At 42.4% G+C, this 25,087-nt stretch overlaps 1 protein-coding gene across 8 annotated transcripts in view; it reads left to right on the top strand.

Moving 5' to 3' along the window:
- MID1 (midline 1) overlaps positions 1-24,690 on the top strand; it is a 376,348-nt gene extending 351,658 nt beyond the window's left edge. For all 8 annotated transcript variants that reach the window (XM_036840249.1, XM_036840256.1, XM_036840252.1 and 5 more), the window contains 3 exons: positions 9,515-9,676; positions 12,945-13,152; positions 20,611-24,690. In XM_036840249.1, the coding sequence (XP_036696144.1) occupies positions 9,515-9,676; positions 12,945-13,152; positions 20,611-20,959 (719 nt within the window). In that variant the 3' untranslated portion in view covers positions 20,960-24,690. The remainder of the gene's footprint in view (positions 1-9,514; positions 9,677-12,944; positions 13,153-20,610) is intronic.
- The last annotated feature ends 397 nt before the right edge of the window (positions 24,691-25,087 follow it).

Genomic DNA, 25,087 nt, shown 5'->3' with positions numbered 1-25,087 from the left:
TTATTGAGAAATAGATAGATATGTATTCAATTTTACAGTTTTTTCCAAAACTACTTTTAATGCATCATTGAAAATCTTCAATTGGAGCCTTCTCCCAGCAGCCTATTATTTTTATTATTGGCAAAAGTCAAAAGATCCGTGTCTTCAAGCCTTCATGGCAAAGTAGTTATCTGTATTTAATTTATTTTAGTCATTTTGAAAACATTCATGAAAGTTATTAAACATATACTATTTGTATTGAGAAGAAGGAAAAGAATGTTCACTTATGTCCAATCTGTTCAAAGAAACGAAGCTGGTGTGCAGCCTCTCTGAAGGGTGTCCGTGTTGCATAATGTTTTATACATAATGATGTTTTACTGTAAGATGACAGGCAGTTGCTGTACAAGGCTCTGAAGTCCCAAACGTAATTAGGATCTTGTAAGGAGCAGCATTATGTAGGGAGATGCTTCTGACCCATTGTGAATGAGAGAAAAAAAGTACAAAAATCACAAAACTCAATTCTTGTATTATGAACTAATCATCTTCCAAGTTCCATCGTTGCTTTAATACTTCAAGCTGAATTGGAGAAGGTGAATGTTGGCATCCCCTCAAAGATGATTGGAAACGAATTTAGAGAAAAGTAGAAGTTTCAGTCAGGACAGTTATATGGAAGTTTGTTTCATAAAGTGATGAATAAAACCTGGTCAACGGTCTCAACACAGTGGGGTATCAAGGCAGAGAAGTCTGGCGCTTGGCACCATATGCTAGAAGTTAAGTGGTGCTGGCACTAGACCAACACTAGCAATGCAGTAATGGTGTACTCCGAGGCATCCCACTAACTGCAGCCCCCAAAAGAGAACGGTCGATGTTGCTTTCTTGGCATGTGTAATCAACCTCTCAGTTATGACCTTGGCCATAGTAATAATATAAAGGTAAGCCTAAATAGTTAGCATTCATCAAAGCAGATTGTCCCAGGGTAAAGTTATCCAATCAAATTTTACTACTCCATAAACATTTTGTTCTTTTAATATTCAAGTAAAACAATTAGTGACCTGTTCACAAACTAATCAGGATGGTCAGGGTCCCTTTTTTGGTTTGGAAAAAAGTTTTCTGAAACATTAAATCTTTTTTCGTTGGGTTAAGACTTTGGATTGTAAGCCAAGTTGCAGTTTGCAGCAATTTCAGACATCTGCTTTATGATGTTGCTGAAAGCATTCCGCCACCACATTAAACCCAGCTTTGGGGTTGTACAGTGATGTAAAGTTTATTGAAACATTTTTACATTTGCTTTCTTTGACCACAATACTCATTTCGCTGTAACATATGCAATTAAATAGGAACAGTGTAAACACAGTGACATTGATAGGATTCTCATTTGATTCTGCTGACTGCTGTTACTGTTTGCATTTGTGCCGGACTGCTGTTGACAAAGGTCTAGGAATATGAGTGGATTGTCCTAGGCAATGGAAAAGCTCATCGTTTTGTTCTGTTTTTTAATTAATTTTTTATTGGAGTATAGTTGATTTACAATGTTGTGTTAGTTTCAGGTGTACACAGCACAGTGATTCAGTTATACATATATATATTTTTTCAGATTCTTTTCCCTTATAGGCTTATCACAGACTATTGAGTAGAGTTCCCTGTGCTATATAGTAGGAGCTTGTTGATTATCTGTTTTATATAGAGTAGTGTACATATGTTAATCCCAAACTCCTAATTTGTCCCTTCCCTCCCTTCCCCTTTGGTAACTGTAAGTTTGTTTTCTGTGGCTGTTGTTTTATTACTATTGTGACGCTCTTATTAAATATCTAAAGTGAGTTACAAGCACTGCCAGGGCTTCTGCTTTGGGACTAGGAGGGGTAGCTTCCGTGCAACAAGAGTTCAGTCCCCATAGTACTCGCTGGGATTTGGGCTTCAGGAGAACCTGGGGCTGTGTCCATGCTGACAGGACCTGGGTTTGCTCAGGATCTGCCCAGGGAGGTGCGGCTGGGAGTAAAAGTTCCCTGACCAGGGATCGAACCTGCGCCCCCTGCAGTAGAAGCACAGAGTCTTAACCACTGGACAGCCAGGCAATTAAGAAGAGGCTTCACTTGGGGGAGGTCAGTGACAAGGAGGGTAAGAAAAACCATGCTCAGACCAATTTTAATGAGAGGATTCAGCATGGGAGTGAGCACACCATACTGCACAGAGAAAGTCAACACCAGAGGGGATCCTAAAGTTGGCATGAGGTAGCAGAGAAACCCTGAGTCAAGAAGGTCACTGCAGTGAGTGGAGAATCTATAGCTTAGAAGTGGGAGAAGATGTCCGAGAGACAGACAAGGCCACTTGTCTCGATTTCGAGTGCTTAGAGTGGGACAAAGAGCAGAAGAGTGGAAAACCGTCTGGCCCACTGTAGCTCCCCAAAGCACAGGTCAAGCCTATGCTGGGGAAAGGGGAACAGGTGCAATGTGCATTGAGTTTGAAAGTAACTGGGAAGTTGTGAAATAATTCTGAGGGATCATTAAGGGATGGAAAATGAATACTGGCTAAAGCAAGGGGGAAAACAGAAATTGGAAAAAAATTAAGTCTGGGGTTAAGACTTGCTTGACAACATATATATCCCACCCACTCCATCCATACACACACACCAAGCTTGTTTTAAAAACATTTGGATTTGGTGAGAAGATGGCAGAGTAGAAGGACATGCTCTCACTCCCCCTTGCGAGAGCACCTGAATCACAACTAACTGCTGGACAGTCATCAACAGGAAGACACTGGAACTCACCAGAAAATATACCCCACATCCAAAGACAAAGGAGAAGCCACAATGAGACGGTAGGAGGGGCGCAATCACAATAAAATCAAATCCCATAACCACTGGGTGGGTGGCTCACAGACTGGAGAACAGTTATACCACAGAACTCCACCCCCTGGAGTGAAGGTTCTGAGCCCCACATCAGGTTTCCCAACCTGGGGGTCTGGCAATGGGAGGAGGAATCCCCAGAGAATCAGACTTTGAAGGCTAGCTGGATTTGATTGCAGGACTGGGGGAAACAGAGACTCCACTCTTGGAGGGCACACACAGGGTAGTGTGCACATCCAGACCCAGGAGGAGGGAGCAGTGACCCCATAGGAGACTGAAGCAGACCTACCTGCTGGTGTTGGAGGGTCTCCTGCAGAGGCAGGGGGTGGTTGTGGCTCACTGCAGGGACAGGGACCCTGGCAGCAGAAGTTCTGGGAAGTACTCCTTGGCGTGAGCCCTCCCGGAGTCCACCATTAGCCCCACCAAAGAGCCTGTGGCCTCCAGTGCTGGGTCACCTCAGGCCAAACAATGAACAGGGAGTGAACTCAGCCCCACGCATCAGCAGACAAGTGGATTAAAGTTTTACTGCTCTCTGCCCACCGCAGCAACACCCAGCTCTACCCACCACCAGTCCCTCCCATCAGGAAGCTTGCACAAGCCTCTTATATAGCCTCATCCACCAGAGGGCAGACAGCAGAAGCAAGAAGAACTACAATCCTGCAGCCTGTGGAAGGAAAACCACATTCACAGAAAGACAGACAAAATGAAAAGGCAGAGGACTATGTGCCAGAGGAAGGAACAAGATAAAACCCCAGAAAAACAACTAAATGAAGTGGAGATAGGCAACCTTCCAGAAAAAGAACAGAGGCAAAGATCGTGACGATGCAAGAAATATTTAACAAAGACCTAGAAGAATTAAAGAACAAACAGAGATGAACAATAACTGAAATGAAAACTATACTAGAAGGAATCAATAGCAGAATAACTGAGGCAGAAGAACAGATAAGTGACCTGGACAGAATGGTGGAAATCACTGCCACAGAACAGAATAAAGAAAAAGGAATGAAAAGAAATGAAGACTGCCTAAGAGACCTCTGGGACAACATTACACACACCAACATTCGCATTATAGGGGTCCCAGAAGGAGAAGAGAAAGGACCAGAGAAAATACTTGAAGAGATTATAGTCAAAAAACTTCCCTAACATGGGAAAGGAAATAGCCACCCAAGTCCAGGAAGCACAGAGAGTCCCAGGCAGGATAAACCCAAGGAGAAACACGCCAAGACACACAGTAATCAAATTGACAAAAATTAAAGACAAAAATTATTAAAAGCAACAAGGGAAAAAACGACAAACAACATACAAGGGAACTCCCATAAGGTTAACAGCTGATTTCTCAGCAGAAACTCTACAAGCCAGAAGGGAGTGGCATGATATACTTAAAGTGATGAAAGGGAAGAACCTACAACCAAGATTACTCTACCCGGCAAGGATCTCATTCACATTCAAGGAAGAAATCAAAAGCTTTACAGACAAGCAAAAGCTAAGAGAATTCAGCTCCACCAAACCAGCTCTACAACAAATGCTAAAGGAACTTCTCTAAGTGGGTCGCTAAGTGGGAAACACAAGAGAAGAAAAGGACCTACAAAAACAAACACAAAAACAATTAAGAAAATGGTAATAGGAACATACATGTTGGTAATTACCTTAAATGTGAATGGATTAAATGCTCCAGCCAAAACACAGAGGCTCACTGAATGGATACAAAAACAAGACCCATATATATGCTGTCTACAAGAGACCCACTCTAGACCTAGGGACACATACAGACTGAAAGTGAGGGGATGGAAAAAGATATTCCATGCAAATGGAAATCAAAAGAAAGCTGGAGTAGCTATACTCATATCAGATAAAATAGACTTTAAAATATAGAATGTTACAAGAGACAAGGAAGGACACTACATAATGATCAAGGGATCAATCCAAGAAGAAGATATAACAATTATAAATATATATGCACCCAACATAGGAGCACCTCAATACAGAAGGCAAATGCTAACAGCTGTAAAAGAGGAAATCAACAGTAACACAATAATAGTGGGGGGCTTTAACACCTCATTTACACCAATGGACAGATCATGGAGACAGAAAATTAACAAGGAAACACAAGCTCTAAATGACACAATAGACCAGATAGATTTAATTGATATTTTTAGAACATTTCACTCAAAGTAGCAGAATACACATTATTCTCAAGTGCACATGGAACATTCTCCAGGACAGATCACATCTTGGGTCACAAATCAAGCCTCAGTAAATTTAAGAAAATTGAAATCATATCAAGCATCTTTTCCAACCACAACACTGTGAGATTAGAAATAAATTACAGGCAAAAAAACATAAAAACCACAAACACATGGAGGCTAAACACTACATTACTAAATAACCAAGAGATCACTGAAGAAATCAAAGAGAACAAGACAAGTCTGTCCACTCTCACCACTATTATTCAACATAGTTTTGGAAGTTTTAGCCATAGCAATCAGAGGGAAAAAAGAAATAAAAGGAATCCAAATCAGAAAAGAAGAAGTAAAACTGTCACTGTTTGCAGGTGACATGTTACTATACATAGACAATCCTAAAGATGCCACCAGAAAACTACTAGAACTAATGAATGAATTTTGTATGGTTGCAGGATACAAAATTAATGCACAGAAATCTCTGGCATTCCTATACACCAACAACAAAAGATCAGAAAGAGAAATTAAGGAAACAATCCCATTCACCACTGCAACAAAAATAATTAAATACCTAGGAAGAAACCTACCAAAGGAGGTAAAAGACCTGTACTCAGAAAACACTGATGAAAGAAATCAAAGATGACACAAACAGATGGAGAGAGATACCATCTGCTCTTGGATTGGAAGAATCAATATTGTGAAAATGACTATACTTCCCAAAGCAATCTACAGATTCAGTGAAATCCCTATTACCAATGGCATTTTTTTTTTTAACAGAACTAGAACAAAAAAATCTTAAAATTTGTGTGGAGACACCAAAGACCCCAAACAGCCAAAGCAATTTTGAGGGGAAAAAACGGAGCTTGAACAATCAGGCTCCCTGACTTCAGACTATACTACAGAGCTATAGTAATCAAGACAGTATGATACTGGCACAAAAACAGAAATATAGATCAGTGCAACAGGATAGAAAGCCCAGAGATAAACCCACACACGTATGGTCACCTTATCTTTGATAAAGGAGGCAAGAATATACAATGTAGAAAAGACAGTCTCTTCAATAAGTGGTGCTGGGAAAACTAGACAGCTACATGTATAAGAATGAAATTAGAACACTCCCTAACACCATACACAAAGTAAACTCAAAAATGATTCAAGACCTAAATATAAGACCAGACACAATAAAACTCTTAGAGGAAAGCATAGGCAGAACACTCTGACATAAATCACAGCACCTCCTTTTTTGACCCACCTCCTAGAGTAATGGAAATAAAACCAAAAATAAACAAATGGGACCTACTGAAACTTAAAAGCTTTTGCACAGCAAAGGAAACTATAAACAAGACAAAAAGACAACCCTCAGAATGGGAGACAATGTTTGCAAACGAATCAACGGACAAAGGATTAATCTCCAAAGTATATAAACAGCTCATGCAGCTCAGTGTCAAAAAAAACAAACAACCCAATCCAAAAATGGGCAGAAGACCTAAACGGACCTTATTCTCCAAAGAACATACAGATGGCCAGGAGGCACATGAAAAGCAGCTCAACATCACTAATTATTAAAGAAGTGCAAATCAAAACTACAATGAGGTATCACACCTCACACCAGTTAGAATGGGCATCATCAGAAAATCTACAAACAACAAATGCTGGAGAGGGTGTGGAGAAAAGGGAACCCTCTTGCACTGTTGGTGGGAATGTAAATTGATACAGCCACTTTGAAGAACAGTATGGAGGTTCCTTAGAAAACTAAAAATAGAATTACCATATGACCCAGCAATTCCACTACTGGGCATATACCCTGAGAAAACCATAATTCAAAAAGACACATGCACCCCAGTGTTCACTGCAGCACTATTTACAATAGCCAGGACATGGAAGCAACCTAAATGCCCATCGACAGACGAATGGATAAAGAAGATGTGGTACATGTATACAATGGAATATTACTCAGCCATAAAAAGAAACGAAATTGAGTCATTTACAGAGACGTGGATGGACCTAGAGACTGTCATACAGAGTGAAGTAAGTCAGAAAGAGAAAAATATCATATTAACGCTAACATGTGGCATCTAGAAAAATGGTACAGGTGAACCGGTTTGCAGGGCAGAAATTGAGACACAGATGTAGAGAACAAACGTATGGACACCAAGGGGGGAAAGCACAGGAGGTGGGGGTGGTGGTGGGATGAATCGGGAAATTGGGATTGACATGGATACACTAATACGTATGAAATAGATAACTAATAAGAACCTGCAGTATAAAAATAAATAAAATTCAAAAAATAATAATAAAGTGAGTTACAGGCTTCTTGGGGCCCAGAGCTGAGATCCAATTTTGGGTGGATCAAAATCTACTATTTGGTTGTGGCACTATCTGGAAGCATTGAGTTTGTCACTGCTGTGTTCAAGGAAAAGGGAAGGTGAGAAAGTATCAAAATAGATATGTAATTGGGAGAGTCCCATGTTACTAAGCTATTTGTGGATGTTCACCTGGGTCTAATACAAGTGAGAACTGGTCAGAGAAATAGGGGGAAATTGGGGGTGGGGGGATGGTGCCTTAGTTGCTCTATTATGTCTCCAAAAACAAGCACACCACACTCAACCCCTTCTGTGAGCCTCACATCATTTCCTTGCTTTATGGCGGCTCTGTCAAGTCTTGCAGTCCTCCTGGTTTAAATGTTTACAGATGGAAGTGGAAAGAGGTGAGAGAAAATTCACAGGATTTTTCATGTATATGACTATATACATGTTTGCTTATTTTAAGACTCACTGAAGTGCACCTGCAAATACTGTGCACCCAAGATACAAGTCGTAGGAAGTGAATTTTCACAATTAACAAAATATTTTCACGTTCGTCTCAACTGTGAGACTACCATGAACAATGTTGAACTAAAAAGTCGGAGACGGTATTTAGTAGGATTCAGAGACAGCTGTCATGGGGCCGTGAACATCTTGAAATGCTATGCAGATATTTGTGGGTTAGTAGGGATATGCGTTTGTGAGTTTCCTTCTACAGAAATGTTTTATTAGAGCCTCAAAGAGGTAAGACCAAAGAAAGATGAAGGGACCGCTTCTTGGGCGTATGGTTAAGGTGTAAGTTGCCTCAAGATCAAAAGAACTAACCTTTGACTTGCAAATCCCCTGAAAGGGAAGGAGGGGAGGCAAGTTGAGCGCCCCTCAGGAAGTGGAGGGGCCCAGCCCTCTACCGAGAATCGATGAAGGAAATTCACCAGAGTCAGGAAACGCCATGACAGCCCAGTCACCAGGGGGCTGGGAAAAGGTTCGATTAGCGTGGAGATTGATGGGCGGAGAGGAGAGTCGGGCCCAGGACCAAAGAAATGTTTTCAGCATCAGCCAGCTGAAAAACAGGACGGCTTCCTCTTTCCTACATGTTCTTCCAAAGCCTCCTAAATCTGCAGGCTGCTCCTGAAACCACATCCTGCAGCATGCCGCCAGAAGAGCAACCCTGCTCTTCTCTGGAACCAGCCATGCTAGGGATGCAGCTGGTCCCAATCCCTGTTGATGCTTTTCTCAGAGCTGCCCTGGGCCCTGAGCTGCCCTCAGGTGCTGCCACTCCAGGGTTCTCTTAGGGACACATGTCCTGAATCACTGAAGTACGACCAGGATAGTACTGGGTCACACACAACCCCAGTGAGCATTCTCTTAGCTCCCCTGTCAGAAGTTGCGCTGGTGCTGGCCAGTCTCTGCTGGTCTCACTCCCGAATCGGCTGGGTAGTCGGTGAGAGGAGGAGACTATCGGGAACGTTCTCCCTATGGCCGTCCCTATGGCAGTGGCACGAGGGGGCAACAAACCCTCAAGGCCTTGTAATGCCTCCTCTTGCCACTGGCACGTTATCATTTCAGCCTCATTGTAGTGGCCAAAGCAGGTCACGTGGCCAAATCCAAAGCTACGAGATAAGAGAATATACCCCATGTCTTTAGAAGGAGCAACTGCAAAGTCACCTAGACATGGATCCAGGGCAGGGTGAGGGATGAGAGGCAAAAAATGCAACCTACTACATCTACGTTAGTGAAGTCAATTTCTCATACGTGACCCGGGTCTCTCCTCACCTTCTGTGAGTCTCAAAATTGATGAGATCAAAAACTGAATGCTCATCATAATGAGAACTGGGGGAGGGATCCGTGGTTACTTGCTTGCTTTTCATCCCACGGCACCTAGTAACACATCATGCCCGTAGACGGTGCTTAAGATCCTGGACAGAACCATCCTTGCTGCTCCTAGCCACACTGAACAGGGTTTGCAACATAATCATCTTAGTTGGTGTTTCCACTTCGAGCACACAGCCCGAATATATAATAATAAATACAGGTTGCCATCCTAGTTATAGGCAGGACACTGGGCACTCGAGTTGATTGGTGGTCTCCCTGAGAAGTGACAAAGCTCTCCACTTCCGGTTCAAATAACCGAAAATCCTGCGACCTTAACATTATGCAGATCTACCCCATGCTGGCACCAAAGAACCCATCACGTGTGCTTGGCTTTGCAGGTCTGTGTAACTCAGCTGATAGCTGGATGATCGTGCCCAACATCAAGCAGAACCACTACACCGTCCACGGTCTGCAGAGCGGCACCAAGTACATCTTCATCGTCAAGGCCATCAACCAGGCGGGCAGCCGCAGCAGTGAGCCTGGGAAGTTGAAGACGAACAGTACGTGCCGCCAGCTCAGCAGAGCTGTCGTCTCTCATCTGCTCTCCTTTCAGCTGCCTCTAGCGCCCCTTCTTTTCCTCTTCTCTGTCTCGGGTATCGCTGACAGCCTCAGAAAGCAAGCAAAGAGCCAGTGTGCAATCGCGGGTTTTGCATCAGATTCCTCTCGGTTCCAAGCCTGACAGACACAGAGTCGGGGCGCTGGAACTGGCAGATAGTATTCTTTTCCATAGCAGAATAGCAAATTACTAAGTCTTTCTTCAGGAATTCTCTTACCCCAGATAGCTGTCCAGGTCTGGGGTTCTCAGTCAGAGGTGATTCTGGTCCCCCGAGGAACACTGAGCCACGTCTGGGGTCATTTTTGGTTGTCACAGCTGGGATGGATGTCACTGGTGTCTAGTGGTTAGAGGCCAGGGATGACGGGAAACGCCCCCCAGTCCTCAGGATGGCCCCTACGACACAGGGCGAGCCAGGCGGTACGTGCGTCCTGTAACACTGTCATCTCCCCCTCTCTGCCCACCTGGGTTTTATTTTGTGCTCATCTTTCTTTACATCTTTTTGATCTAGAAATATTATGCTGTATAATATGGTACTCCTTTGCATAAGACCTCCCAAGAGACAGTCACTTGGAGTGTGTCAATATCACAGCACGTTCTAGGGTTGCCAGCCAGTCAACAGGAACTACTTTTTAAGAGGAACCCTCATTTAACCCAAATCCTTGATTTCAGTAGTCAAGTAACTTTATTCCAGGTATATGTGTTTAAGATACATACTCTTAAACATAAGCTAATTTCTCCTCTCCCTGTGTCTGCTGGTAAAGAAGAAAAACGTCCTCAGAGAGTAACTAAGAAAACAAATGAATATATACATACACTGAGGTTAATTCTATAGAGTAGATCTAAGAGACATCTTGTTTGTGCTTCACCGGTTCTACCAAAGATAATGTATTCATTTCATATAGACAGGTAATGTCATCTTCTACATCTAGACAGGCAATCATTGACCAGATGTTATTAAGTTATGTACAAGAGGTTGGTAAACTTTTTCTGTAATGTGCCAAATAGTAACTGTTCGGGGCTGTGCAGGTCAGATGGTCTTGGTCACAGGTATTCAACTCTGTCGTGCAAAAAGCACGGCATGGCCACGCTTCATCAAAACTTTATTGACAGACACAGGCAGTGGGCTATAGTTTGCCAAACTCTTAGGTGTACAAGTCCTACAGTGCATTGAATTCTTTAGCCAAGTCAATGATTAATTTGTTCCCTGCGCTGATTTGTCCTCATCGAAGCAAAAGCCTTGAACCTAGACAGAGTAGGTCATAGTTTCCTTGAGAAACACATCCGAGGCGCAAGTGGAATTTGTTCCGAGAAGGCAGGGGGTTGGGCCTGACATCAGGTGGCATGACCCTGCTCCACGCATGTGCGGGTGAGGCTGGGAGCTGAAGCCAACACGATGTAGCTCACCGTTATAAGGCCAGTCTTTTCAATGGCTGTAACGTTCTGATCTTCCTCCCTGGAAGAAGGGCAAGCAGAACACAGCCTTCATTTTCAATGATGGGTGCGCACCTTTAGGGAGTGCCTTCCTAATCCGCCCATTAGGGTCCAGTTATTTTTACGCACGTTCTATCTTCCACCTTTTTTTTTTTCTTTTTTTCCAATTTTATTGAAGTATAGTTGATTTACAATGTTGTGTTAATTTCTGCTGTACAGCAAAGTGATTCAATTATATACACATTCTTTTTCATGTCCTTTTCCATTATGGTTTATCACACCTTTTAAGCCAAACTATCTTCAGACTCTTCTTGTCTTAGTTCATACTTTATCCCTAATAGTTGCTGGTGTGATCATTCCTGAGGACAATTTTTTTTTTTTTTTTAACAAGCCAAGCCAAAGTTTAAACTACACATGGAATCCAGCCGATCTTACAGCCTTTGAGAATACCCACTGCCTGCTGAGCACTGGAGGATTTTCTCAGCTCCCCTTTAAGCTTTTCTTTGATATGAACAGAAATCTAAAATGGGTCAGCAAACTACAGCCCATGGACCAGATTCAGCTGCCTGTTTTTGTAAATAAACTTTTACTGGCACAGAGCCACGCCCATCTGTTTACCTATGTCTCTGGCTGTCTCCATGCGAGGACAGTAGTGTTAAATAGCCCCAGAAGAAACCACAGGGCCAACATAGCTGAAAATAATTTCCTATCTGGCCTCTTGCAGAAAAAGTATGCTGCTCCCCGATCTAAAAGAAAGGATTTTAGAAGTGCTGGTGGCATGTCTGTATCCAAGCAGCGACTAGAAATCCTTTGGCCTACCTGCATGTGATGTCACACACACTGCTCCAGGCTCACTGCCTCAGTTTCTCAGCCATCGTGTATTGTCACAGTCAGATTTACCAGACTTTTTCCTGTGATTGTCTGAGACCCGTGCACTGCACGGAAGCAGCCTCCCAGCTGCACCAGTGGCTGTGGAGTTTGAACATCATGGTGTTTGCATCACGTTGTAACTCACTTCCTGCCTTTAAGTGCCTTGTACCGACGTCATGTTGAGTGACAGGGTGGCCTCCACACCAATGGTGAATTCTCAAAGAAGTAACAGTTAACAACAAGATGTTCAGGTGCGATTCTCCCAAGATTTTATAATGGTTCGATTTTCAAAACACAAATGTGAGAGAGAGAGGACCTTCTTATACAGACAGATGAACTCACGAGGTAAAACCCAGGTGTCACTATCACATTGCTTGCCTGATCTTGTGGGCTGAAAAATAGACAACTTTATAGTCATTCGAAGCTCATGAGAGTAATGCTTTAATCTGGAACAATCTCAAAATAATATAAGCCTTTAGAATATTCTATACATGAAAACCTGCAGTCTTGATTTGTTTGGTTTCTGGTCTGTAGTCTGTTGAGCATGAACCCATTTTAAGCTGATTGAACATGGGAATGGTTGAAAACGAAGCCTTCATTTTCTCCTCCCTTCCCGGATGCTGTTCAGCCAGTATGTACCTGTGCCGCTGGGGTACAGCTGGGATGCCCCCAGGATAGCTTATACCACATGTTCTGGTTGATCCTCGCCCATGCCGTTGTCGAATTGTGAGCGTAGCACCCCTGCGTCCGCATCTTAGAACTGACTGACTGCGAGCTCATGATGGCAGGGACATGCTTGTTCTTACTATTTTCCTGTACTTTTTAAAGCTGATTCTGAAAATACGTTCTCGCTCATGTTAAAATCAACAGTTCTTTTCATCTTCTGCTTTCTGTTTTGTAACCGTTTCCAGGCCAACCATTTAAACTGGACCCCAAATCTGCACATCGCAAGCTAAAGGTGTCCCACGATAACTTGACAGTAGAACGTGATGAGTCATCATCCAAAAAGAGCCACACGCCTGAACGCTTCACCAGCCAAGGCAGCTATGGCGTAGCTGGAAACGTGTTCATTGACAGTGGCCGGCATTACTGGGAAGTGGTCATAAGCGGAAGCACATGGTAGGCAATTTTATCTAAATATATTCTTTCACATTCTCCTCCACCACAGATTATTACAAGGTATTGAACATAGCTCCCTGCGCCACACAGCAGGACCTTGTCCCCCATCTCTTTTACACATAGTAGTTTGTGTCTGCTAATCCCAAACTCTTAATTTATCCCTCTCCCCTTTCCCCTTTGGTAACCGAAAGTTTGTTTTCTATGTCTGTGAGTCTGTTTCTGTTTTGTCAATAAATTCTTTTCTATCATATTTTAGATTCCGTACATAAGTGATATCATATGATATTTGTCTTTGTTTGACTTGCTTCACTTAGTATGATCATCTCTAGGTCCATCCATGTTGCTGCAAGTGGCATTATTTCATTCTTTTTTATGGCTGAGTAGTATTCCATTGTGTGTGTGTGTGTACACATATATATATGTGTGTGTATATATATATATATGTATGTATACACACACACACCACATCTTCTTTACCCATTCATCTGTTGATGGATGTTGTCCTACAATTATAAAAAGGCACATCTTATTCTGGACTTTGTCAGACCATCAACACATAGCAGGGTCCATCTTGAATAATAATATGCAGAAAATCTTGATCAGTCAGCTGTTGCTACAGTAATGCTGCCTAACAAACACCCCAAAATTCAGTGGCTTCAACCAACAATAATTTACTATTGCTCACCGACACCCACATCTGTGGGTTAGCTGCTCAAGGCTAATCTTAACTGGGCCTAGCTTTAAGCTGTAGGTTGGATCTAGGTCTGTTCTATGGGTTTCTTCATCCTCTTTGGACATGTGGGCTACCCAGGCCATGTCCTTCTCAAGGAGCCCAAGAGCGCAAGCCCAACTATGCAAGCACATTTCAAAGCTCTGCTTGTATCATGTCTGCTAACTTCTTATTGGCCAAAGCCAGTCACATGGCCAAGCCCAAGGCTAGTGGTGCAGGGAAGTATATTTTCTTCACATGGAGTTGAGAGGAGGGAGTGGAAATATACCAAGCAATCATCTAATCTACCATTCGGCCAATAAGAAAAATTACTTGTTTTCCATTCATTTTTTATTTACAGCAAGAATTGAGTCCTGGTCCCAGGGAGAGCTAGCTAGTATGCTAACACTGCTCTTTCATGCCTTAAAGCATGGGTCAGCAGACTACAGCCCTTGGGCCAAACCCAGCCCACTGTCTGCTTTTGTAAATAAACTATTTATGGGAACACAGCCAGGCCCACTCTTTTCCAGTGTCTATGGCTGCCTTTGAGCCACACAGCAGAGTTGAGGAGGTAAAACAGAATCCTGTGGTCCATGAAGCCAAAATTATTAGCTCTCTGGCCCTTTACAGAATAAGTTCTCCAATTCCTACTCTAAATTCCTGCTCTTCATCACTTAAACTAATTTCTATCGCCTTGTACATTTTGTGATTCTAGACTGGGCCCATCAGTGCAAATAGCTGAGAGCTGAGGCTGGGGGTGAAGCAGTGATCCTTGGCCAGGACTCATTTCAGAGGGTCCCTTAGATCCAGCCCCATGTTTTGAGCCCACTGAGTTCTCTGAGCCTAAGGGGTGGAGGTCAGGGCAGTCTACATGGGAATTAGTTAACCCTACCAAGTTCACCTTACAAAGCTGACCTTGCCTATTCCACAGCCATAAACTGCACCTCTCACCCTGGCCATCTGTCTCACAAATGCCCACTTAACAAGCTCCCTTTGTGAGCAATTATAATTTTTATTTAGCCAGCCCTTATCTAGCACAGCTATGTCAGGCACTGGTCTAAGCATTTTACGAATGGTAACTCATTTATTCATCCTAACAGCCCCACAAAGGTAGGTGCTAACATCCCATTTTACAGATGAGATGACTGAGGCCCAAGGGCACAAAGCTCATAGTGACAGAGCTGGGGAGTCTGTAATCAGGGTACAAGCTGTTAACCAAGGGTCCACAAACATTGTCTGTAAAGGGCCAGAGAGCCAGTATTTCTAGGTTTGCAGGCCAGATGATGATTTTGTCTCAACTGCTCACCTCTACTGTGGTGGTGGGAAGGCAGCCATAGACCACACATCCATGCATGGGTGTGGCTGGGTGCCAATACAACTTCATTTATGAAAACAAGCAGAGGGCCAGATTTGGCCCATGGGTTGTAGTTTGCTAACCCCCGCTCTTAACCACCATGCTGTATTTTTGAAACATTATAATTACAATTTAGGCAGGAGGCATAATCCTCCCAGACTTCAGACAATAATACTACAAAGCTATAGTAATCAAACAGCATGGTATTGGCACAAAAACAAACATGGATCAATGGAACAGAATAGAGAACCCCAAAATTAACCCACACATCTACGGTCAATTAATCTTCGACAAAGGAGGCAAGAATATACAATGGGAAAAAGCCAGTCTCTTCAGCAAGTGGTGTTGGGAAAGTTGGACAGCCACATGTAAATCGATGAAGTTAGAACACACCCTCTCACCATACACAAAGATAAACTCAAAATGGCTTAAGGACTTAAACATAAGGCATGACACCATAAAACTCCTGGAAGAGAACATAGGCAAAACGTTCTCTGACACAAATCGTACCAATGGTTTCTTAGGTCAGTCTACCGAAGCAATAGAAATCCAAAGCAATAGAAATAAAAGCAAAAATAAACAAATGGGACCTAATCAAACTTACAAGCTTTTGCACAGCAAAGGAAACCTGTACAAAACAAAAAGATAACCTACGGATGGGGAGAAAATATTCACAAATGATGCGACTGACAAGGGCTTAATTTCCAAAATATACAAACAGCTCATACAACTCAACAACAAAAAAAACAAACAACCCAATCAAAAAATGGGCAAAAGACCTAAACAGACTTTTTCCAAAGAAGACATGCAGATGGCCAAACAGGCACATGAAAAGCTGCTCAACATCACTAATTATTAGAGAAATGCAAATCAAAACTACAGTAAGGTACCACCTCTCACCGGTCAGACTGGCCATCATCAAAAAGTCTACAAACAATAAATGCTGGAGAGGGTGTGGAGAAAAGGCAACCCTCCTACACCATTGGTGGGAATGTAAACTGGTACAGCCACTATGGAGAACAGTACAGAGGTTCCTCCAAAAACTAAAAATAGAGTTGCCATATGATCCTGCAATCCCACTCCTGGGCATATACCCAGACAAAACTCTAATTCGAAAAGATACATGCACCCCTATGTTCACAACAGCACTATTTACAATAGCCAGGACATGGAAGCAGCCTAAATGTACATGGACAGAGGAATGGATAAAGAAGATGTGGTACATATATACAATGGAATATTACTCAGCCATAAAAAAAACGAAATAATGCCATTTGCAGCAACATGGCTGGACCTCGAGATGATCATACTAAGTGAAGTAAGTCAGAAAAAGAAATACCATATGATATCACTTATATGTGGAATCTAAAATATGACACAAATGAAATTCTCTAAGAAGCAGAAACAGACTCACGTAGAGAACAGACTTGTGGTTGCCAAGTAGGGGTGGGGGCGGGGTAGGGATGGATTGGGAGTTTGGGATTAGCAGATGCAAACTAGTACATACAGAATGGATAAACAACAAGGTCCTACTGTATATAGCACAGGGAACTGTATTCACTATCCTGTAATAATTAGTCATAAAAAAGAACAAAATAATGCCATTTGCAGCAACATGGATGGACCTAGAGATGATCATACTAAGTGAAGTAAGTCAGAAAGAGAAAGACAAATACCATATGATATCACTTCTATGTGGAATCTAATAAAAATGATACAAATGAACTTACAAAACAGAAATAGAGTCACAGATGTAGAAAACAAACTTATGGTTATGGGGTGGGGGGAGGAAAAGATTGAGATTGACAGATACACACTACTATATAAAACAGATAACTAGTAAGGACCTACTGTATAGCACAGGGAACTCTACTCAATACTCTGTCATGACCTATATGGGAAAAGAATCTAAAAAAGAGTGGATATATGTATAACTGATTCACTTTGCTGTACACCTGAACCTAACACAACATTGTAAATCAACTATCCTCCAGGAAAAATTTTAAAAATATGTATCCTGTAATAAACCATAAAGGAAATGAAAAAAAATACGCTTTAGGGCTAACTGTGGTGTACTTCATGAGTGATATGTTTAATCTTTGCCTAAAAAAAAACAACTGCCTAACTTGAAGATGATGAGTATTATTAACAGTGTTACTTTTGAGATCAGAATGCTAAAACACTTATTTATTAAAAAAAAAACAAACTTTCAATTCAAATCTAGGCAGACAATGCAGTGTGTCTAAGTCCTTTACAGTGTTGGTACAAGTCGTGCAAAATCCAAGAAGTCAAATCATAAACTTGGGTGTCTTATTTCTCCCAACAACGGTCCCTATATTAGCCAAGCAAGTAGGTTTCTTTTCTCTTGCCACCTACACGGTTCTCTTTGCCCAGAACATTCCTGTTCCAACATTCCACTGGAGGGTAGAGGACAAATCCTTCCCCCACTCTGGGCCAGACTGGCATTTATAGTTTGTAGCTGCACTGGGGCAAGATAAAAGCCCAAAGGAAAATACAGTGAATTTTTGCAGGTGCAGAAGAGCAAACATTTCTAGTTAATTAACGGACTCTGTTAATCTGGGATGGAATCCAGTGTCTAAATAATTACAACCCCATTAATAATTACTTATGATAAATGATACCTGACCATTATGACCTCATTCCCATTGATGAATGGTGTGGGGAATTCCACCAGACCACTTCAGTTATACAAACACAGATCAGCACTGCCTTGAAAACACCAGATGTCAAAACCAACTCACGAGGAGGGAAAAAGGTTCTCAAATTAATCACCACACTTTCGGATCTTTACAAACTTGTGTCCACTGCAGAAAATTCTCATGTAGAAAGTAGCTGAACATTTCCTGGGAGGAAAGGGTGACGCTTATGATCAAAAATGCCTGTAGTACCTTGATTTGCAACAGCTAATGACACAGATATTTTCTCGTGACATAGAGTCCTGACTTGAAATTAACACGTACGTTATGATCTGTGCCCTGGGGCATGTTAACACTGCTGAGAAACATGATTTTTATACTTTTTGAATTCTCCGAGTCTCACTGCGCACCTTAATGGAACACTGCCTTCTGCCTGCACCTTTCAAGCTCGGTGGAAAGATGTACATAGTTTTACAGATTAATGGTAATATAATGGTGTTTTCCTTTGCTTAATGGACTATACACGGAGTTATTTTCTTACTCTAAGGCTGTTAATGTGCTCTTGGTGTTTTAGGAAATGGTGTTAACGTGGGTTCACGCAAAGATTACTGGGCCCCGAGTTAAGCGGCGGGGCGGGGTAGGGGAGGCGAGAGTCTGGATTTTGCTCCTCATTTTAACCTCTTGGTTTTCCCACTTGCTACATGAAGTCAGTCATACCTGCCACAGCTGCTTCGTAGGGGGTTCAGTTAAGGTTCACATGGAAAAGAAACGTCAAAGTTCTTTAACAAAAAATGAAAACAGTGTGTAGCAACAAGAAGGAAACAGTACAGACATGCAGCTATTTTGTGATGCAAAGGCAAGTTCCAAATTATCTGAAAAGGGAAATGGCACCTGCCAGGACAGAGAGAACATCTTGAGGGAGAATACTTAAAATTGCAAAAGGAAAACCTTTCCCGAGTGTCTGTTAGGGTTCTGAGAAAAACAGAAGTCATTCTAGGTACACCAAGGAGGAAGAGAGCCAGAGGCTTCCAGGGGCCCTGGAAGGGCTGGGAGCGCAGGTCAGGGAGCCCACGGCTCCAGTCCATGAAGCTGGAAAGCTACCCACAGCCCAGAGACAACTTATACCCAGGAGTCTGCCTGGAAGCTTCCACAGACCTCACCTCCGCTGTCTACTATCTTGAAAACAGTGTTTCCCCTCCTGTTAGAACTTCTGGATCTTGTGCAAGGGTGTCAGTGGCTGAATCTGACGCAGACTCTTATTGGAAGGAGGACTCTGGGAAATGCAGCCCCAGGATTGTCCCTGAGATGCAGAGCAGGATTGACAAGAGGGAAGAGAAAAGGCCGGTTTGACGGCACACAGGCTGGTACCCTGGGCTGAACAGATGACGAAGTCCATCCTCTTTTAATTCAGTCATGGTGTGTTATCTTATTTTCTTTTTTAAACACACCACTCTTTAAGTGATTGTATTTTAAATCCAGCACATGATTTTCGAAAGAATGTCTTTTTTATCAAAGACCAATGAAGTTTTTCTCTCTGCAATGGGTAAGGTACCATATGTCAATATCCAGCTAGACTAGTTTCTACTGTAAGAATGGAACTCTGAATCACTCACTATTTATTAAGAGTGATGGGGTTTGCTTATCTCAATAACTATGAAATACTACAAATATTATGGAGGCAAACTTCAGCAGGGTGAAAACAGATTAAGCAGCTTAGAACACTGTAGAGAGAATTCTTAACTTTTTTTTTTTTGAGCAGTGAGAGGACATTTAGAATAAGTAGGATATCCATCTTCTCAGAGACAGTCAGATTTTTTAAAAATATAGTAGGAAATAAAACCAAAAGGGCTCTTCTGGTGAGGAAAGGCATTAGAGAGTGTTATTTAAGTTTGTGGCCTTTTGAGTCATTCTACGTTCAAACTCTGATTCTGGTAGTTATTAGTCATGTGTCACTGGGCAAAACTAATAACAATTAGTGGATATTATATGCCAGGCCTTGTGCCTGGGGTTGTACACGTATTCTTTCCTTAACTCCTCAAAATAACCCTGAGACACAATGACGGTCATTGTCCCTGTGTTCCAGATGAGGAAACTGAGGCTGGGAGAGGACAAAGAACTTATCCCCATAAATGAAAATCATTCTCCATGCTTGCCTTTTGAAATCATGGAAAATGACAGACAAGTTGTCAGTTGAAAAATTCAAAGAAGGTCAAAAGGAGAAGTCTAGAGTTGTGCTGTCCAATTTGGTAGCTCTTTAAATAGTTTAATTTCATTAAAATTGAATAAATTTAAAATTCAGTTCCTCACTCACACCAGCCACAGTTCAAGTGCCCAATAGCCACATGCGGCTCGTGGCTACCATACTGAACAGAGCAGAACATGTCCATCATTGCAGAAAGTTCTACTGGACGGCACTGGTCTAGAGAATTCGTCACGTGGGTCTTCATGAACGTAAAAAAAAAAAAAAAAAAAGCAGAACACAAAGTTTCAATTCTCTTGTAACGCCTGAACTGAAAACGGGAATGTGGGTCAATACAGTGGCCCCTTTCTGCCCACTCTATGTTCGGAAGGGAAAAAGATGAGGAACGTGGGTCCAGGGTTCTTGCCAGCTTTCACTGAAGAATGAACAGGGACGACAGAGGATCGCGTTTTCCTGACCCCTGAGGACCACAGAAAGGATTTCACGCGTGTGTGCAACGTGGCTCATGGTTTTTGTCGTTGCTGTTTTGTGTCTGCAGGTATGCCATTGGCCTCGCTTACAAATCAGCCCCGAAGCATGAGTGGATTGGCAAGAACTCTGCTTCATGGGCGCTGTGCCGCTGCCACAATACCTGGGTGGTGAGACACAACAGCAAGGAGATCCCCATCGAGCCAGCCCCCCACCTCCGGCGCGTCGGCATCCTGCTGGACTACGATAACGGCTCCATCGCTTTCTACGATGCCTTGAACTCCATCCACCTCTACACTTTCGACATCACATTCTCGCAGCCTGTGTGCCCCACCTTCACTGTGTGGAACAAATGTCTGACCATCATAACCGGCCTCCCCATCCCAGACCATCTGGATTGCACAGAGCAGCTGCCGTGAGCACGTGGCCCCGCGGAGCTGTCTTCCGGGGAATAGAAAGGGTGGTGGCCACCATTTCGGGGACACAGAAAACACAGGCTTCCAGAATGTGATTAAATCTCACCAGAAAGTATCCAGAAATCCGCTAAGATAGGACTCCAAATGGGCGATTCCTCCCTTTCACTGTGTTTTGTATCAAGTACAGGCTTTAATAATTTCTTCACTTTTTTTTTTTTTTGTATTTACAGGAAAATTTATAGATTATTTATAAAAGGAACATAACCAGGATTACAACTCTTAGGAATTCTCTGGTTTTGCACATTAGGAGGCCCGTAAGTTTACCAGCTCTTGACCACCTTTATTTCAGCACAGTCTCTGGGCTCGAGAAAAACGTTCTGTGTGCTTATCTACCTTCTCACATCCTATTTCCTACGGATCCCGTGGGAGGTCCTGTCACCCCAACACTGCATAACAGTATGCAACTATTTTCAAAATAAAAAATAGTTTTGAATCTAGTAGGGAAGTAAACAGGCTTTCTTACTCTGGTTTATCTTGAAGTGTTTTAACTGTGATGTCAGAAAAATGTATTGGGTTCAAGTAGGATGGAGAGAGCAAGAGAGAGAATGGAAAGACTTGACTTGGGAGCTTGGAATCTGCCATAGTGAAATCTGTAATTACCCTCCGATGGCTGGTGGGATGATGCTGGAAAGAAAGGTTCTGAAACCTTTGGCCACATATTGCCCTGTTTTTCCCAGGATTAAGGATGCTGGGAGAACATGAAGAATGAGATTGCAGTTGAGAAAAGTCACCTTGAATCCTACTGATTATTCAAAAATTCAGGCTGATTTGCGTTTTCTCGGAAGTGGGATTCTGTGACATGATAGAAATCTATTTCCTTTTAATAGTTTCTTTAGGCCTGTGAAATTTCTTCACTATGTTTAATAGCTGTCCTGTGTCCCCCCTCCCCCGAATAATTTTTGTCTCTGGGGCTGAGGAAATAAACATTTTCTGTCACAAATGGCAACACCACTTTGGATCGATTTTGCTCTCCAGGACATCAACACGTGGTCCCAACTGCCACTACCACATCCAACTGTAAGTCACCCGAAAAACACTTAATATATATGAGTTGGTAATGACAAGGGACATTGCATAAAGTACTGTTCTCCAGTATACGTGCCTCAAAAGTTATTATAAACAGACTTTTATTGAACACATCTTGAAAGATGTAGAAGTCCCTCTATATTCTAGTGTAGTTTACCATAGAGTTGTAAGAAAAAACAAAAAAAAATCAAACCCACTATTCCCACTCCGGAACCTGCTAGTAGAACCTGCTAACGCCATGTCAGATGGGATGCTTGGCATGCTGACCTGACACGTTGGAGTGGTCCGTGAATTAAGACTTTTTTAAGCCGTCCTTGGACTTGGGCCAGGAATCTGGCATTGGTTCTACCTTGACGAAGGGCGTGACATCTATCAACCATTTCATTTGCTAAAATATTTATCTGGGCTACTGGGTTGGCCGTTTTGACTGAACAGACTGGGGGATTTAGACATTGTTTTTATTGATTTTGTTTTTGAGCAAATCAACCAAGTGTTTCTTTGAAATTCGTCCATAGACCCACTGTTTCAGCATCGTGTTACGTGATGACGAATCTGGACTTCATGGGTGGCTTCCCCGGTGCTCCTGCCTCTTCATTGGCAGATGCGCTCCTTTTTCTTAACAGATTCTATATATTTACTATATTATTTATACCCAGATGAATATTTTGACAGCGACTTAGGACAATTTCACATCTAAAAGATGGACGCCTCAATAGAAAAAAAAACATTAATCATTGTCTGGAAACTTAATGGGATTTTTTTCTTCTTACACTATAAAAACAATGTGCATTGGCCTTCCCTGAATAAACCAAAAGGGTTGGCTTAGTAATTTTTACATACTTTTTTGGTAGCTGAATAATGGATATTTTCGTGCACTTTGTACACTAACAGGTTTTAAATAAAAGGGTCTAAAACTCAGCTTCTGAGGTTCTTAAAATCATGGTCTCCAGGTACAATAAATGCTCCAGTTTGCCTTATGATGTTAACCTAAAGCATTTACGAGGACAATATTTCCATGAATTATAATGCTTTTCAATATAAAGAAGTTACTACTCCAACTTTCACTGAAAGCCATTTAGGTTATGTTTTGGCTATTTTTATAAGGACAAGAGGGATTATGTATCATTTTGTTGTGGAAGTCTCACTCTTTGCTAACTTAAAAACATTGTGGATAATAGCAATTACTATTTCCATGTTGTCATATTTACAGGAAAATATGTATATGATGAAAGGCCACAGTGTTTACTTTCATTACTGTAATGATGTAGAAAGATTTCCATGTGGATTTTCTTTGAAAGCCAGAAAAATATATGCTATAAACATTTGCTGCAGTACAATTCTTTAAACGGATTGGGGGCACGGCATTTTGTTTTTGAGGTTCTTACTTCACAGGAGGCACCGCAACATGGGGGAGAAAGAGCTGGCAATGCCAATTACATTAATACACAAAAGTGATACAGCGTCAACCAAGGCTACCAGGTCCGACGTCGTGGGTGTGTGAACAGTGCTGGAACCATCTTGAAATGCTTAATAATGTTTGGACAAGGGGGCCTGCATTTTCATTTTGCTCTGGGCCTTGCAAATTATATAGCCAGTCCTCATAACAGAACTCAGAAACATGGTACCTCTCTTTCTGGTGGATACAAATGAAGAACCCTGGATCCCATGTCACAAGTGGCTGGCCATATAATTCAAGTAGGAATCTAGGTGGATTAAGATGAGAGTGGGCTTGGGTGAAGATTTTCTTTCCAGCTTTAAAAGAAAATGACTTCAAAAACTGACTGCACATATGGATGAGAGTTTCTGCTGGAGAAGAGGAAAAGGCCTGAGGACAAAGAGGCATTTTATCATGGTACTGAGATCTAGAGACTTCCTGAGGAACCGAACCAGCGCCCCCCAGTGGACACGGCATTCCATTTCGGCTCCAGGCACAAATGCAGTGCCTGCAGAGACATCCACGTGTCTGGGAGCGTACATGTGCTTTCGGTGTTGGGAACCTGATGGTCTGGTTTAAAAAGGATACAGAGACGGTAATGGGGGCGGGAGAATGTTTCTAAAAGAGCGCCTCTGAACCAAGGGGCGATATGGTGAAGTCTGGAGTCATCTTTGGTTGGCCCAACTTGGGGGAAGTGCTACTGGCATCTAGTGGGTAGAGACCAGGGCTGCTGCTCAGAGGCTGTGCTACGACAAGGAATTTTCCGGCCCAAAATATCAATCGTGCCGCAGATGAGAAACTCTTATTTTGGTTTGGTTTGGTTTTTTAAATCGGAACCCTCACAAATGTTTTTTTTTTTTTTAACTTTTCCTGTCATTGATTCAATGCCTGGTATATCAGAAAGAAAAGAAAGGGGGCACCAAAACCTTCACTGCAGTGGCTCCTTCCCTTTAAAAAAAATATTTACAAAATTGCTTGAAAAATCTGAAAAGCAAGCCCAAGCCTGCGTAGATAGAAATCCACTGACAAGTGTCACTTGGATGTGATTTGCTTAGTTTGGAAACGAAAGGTCTCTATATGCCGCTCCTTGCACCCGAACAAGTTCAATCCCTGGTACTTGAGTCACGCTGCCAGGCCCTCAGCCCAGACTCTCCATTGCTGTTGCTTTCTGGTTGAAAATAAAATCATTTTTGTGGTTCCCACGCCCTCTGTCTCTGCCTGTCTCTGTTGCCTTTTTTGCCAGTGTGTGTGTTCACATCCACGATTTCCACAAATACTGATTCAACTTCTGCTAATCTTTATACTACTTCGCAACATATCCATTTTCTTTTATGCTTGAAACTTTCCCGCCTCCACCGTCCGGCCTCTCTCTAATCAAAATACAGTTACTGTACAAGACACAAAATAGTCCCCGGAGAATGTAAAGACGCAGTAAGAGAAAACCTATACAGGAGTGGAGATTGGAAGAAGAATGGCTTGGTTTCCAGGCTTCCGGCTGGGGTGGAGGAGGGGAGGGCAAGGAGGATGTGAGCAGGTGGGTGGCGGTCTTCACAGCGTGGTCCGGAACCATCCCAGCAGTTGGTCCATGAATCTATCGCCAGCCCCCTCCC

Source organism: Balaenoptera musculus, chromosome X (genome assembly GCF_009873245.2).
Source record: "Balaenoptera musculus isolate JJ_BM4_2016_0621 chromosome X, mBalMus1.pri.v3, whole genome shotgun sequence".
Taxonomy (NCBI): Eukaryota; Metazoa; Chordata; class Mammalia; order Artiodactyla; family Balaenopteridae; genus Balaenoptera; species Balaenoptera musculus.
This window is presented reverse-complemented; position numbering and strand designations above follow the sequence as displayed.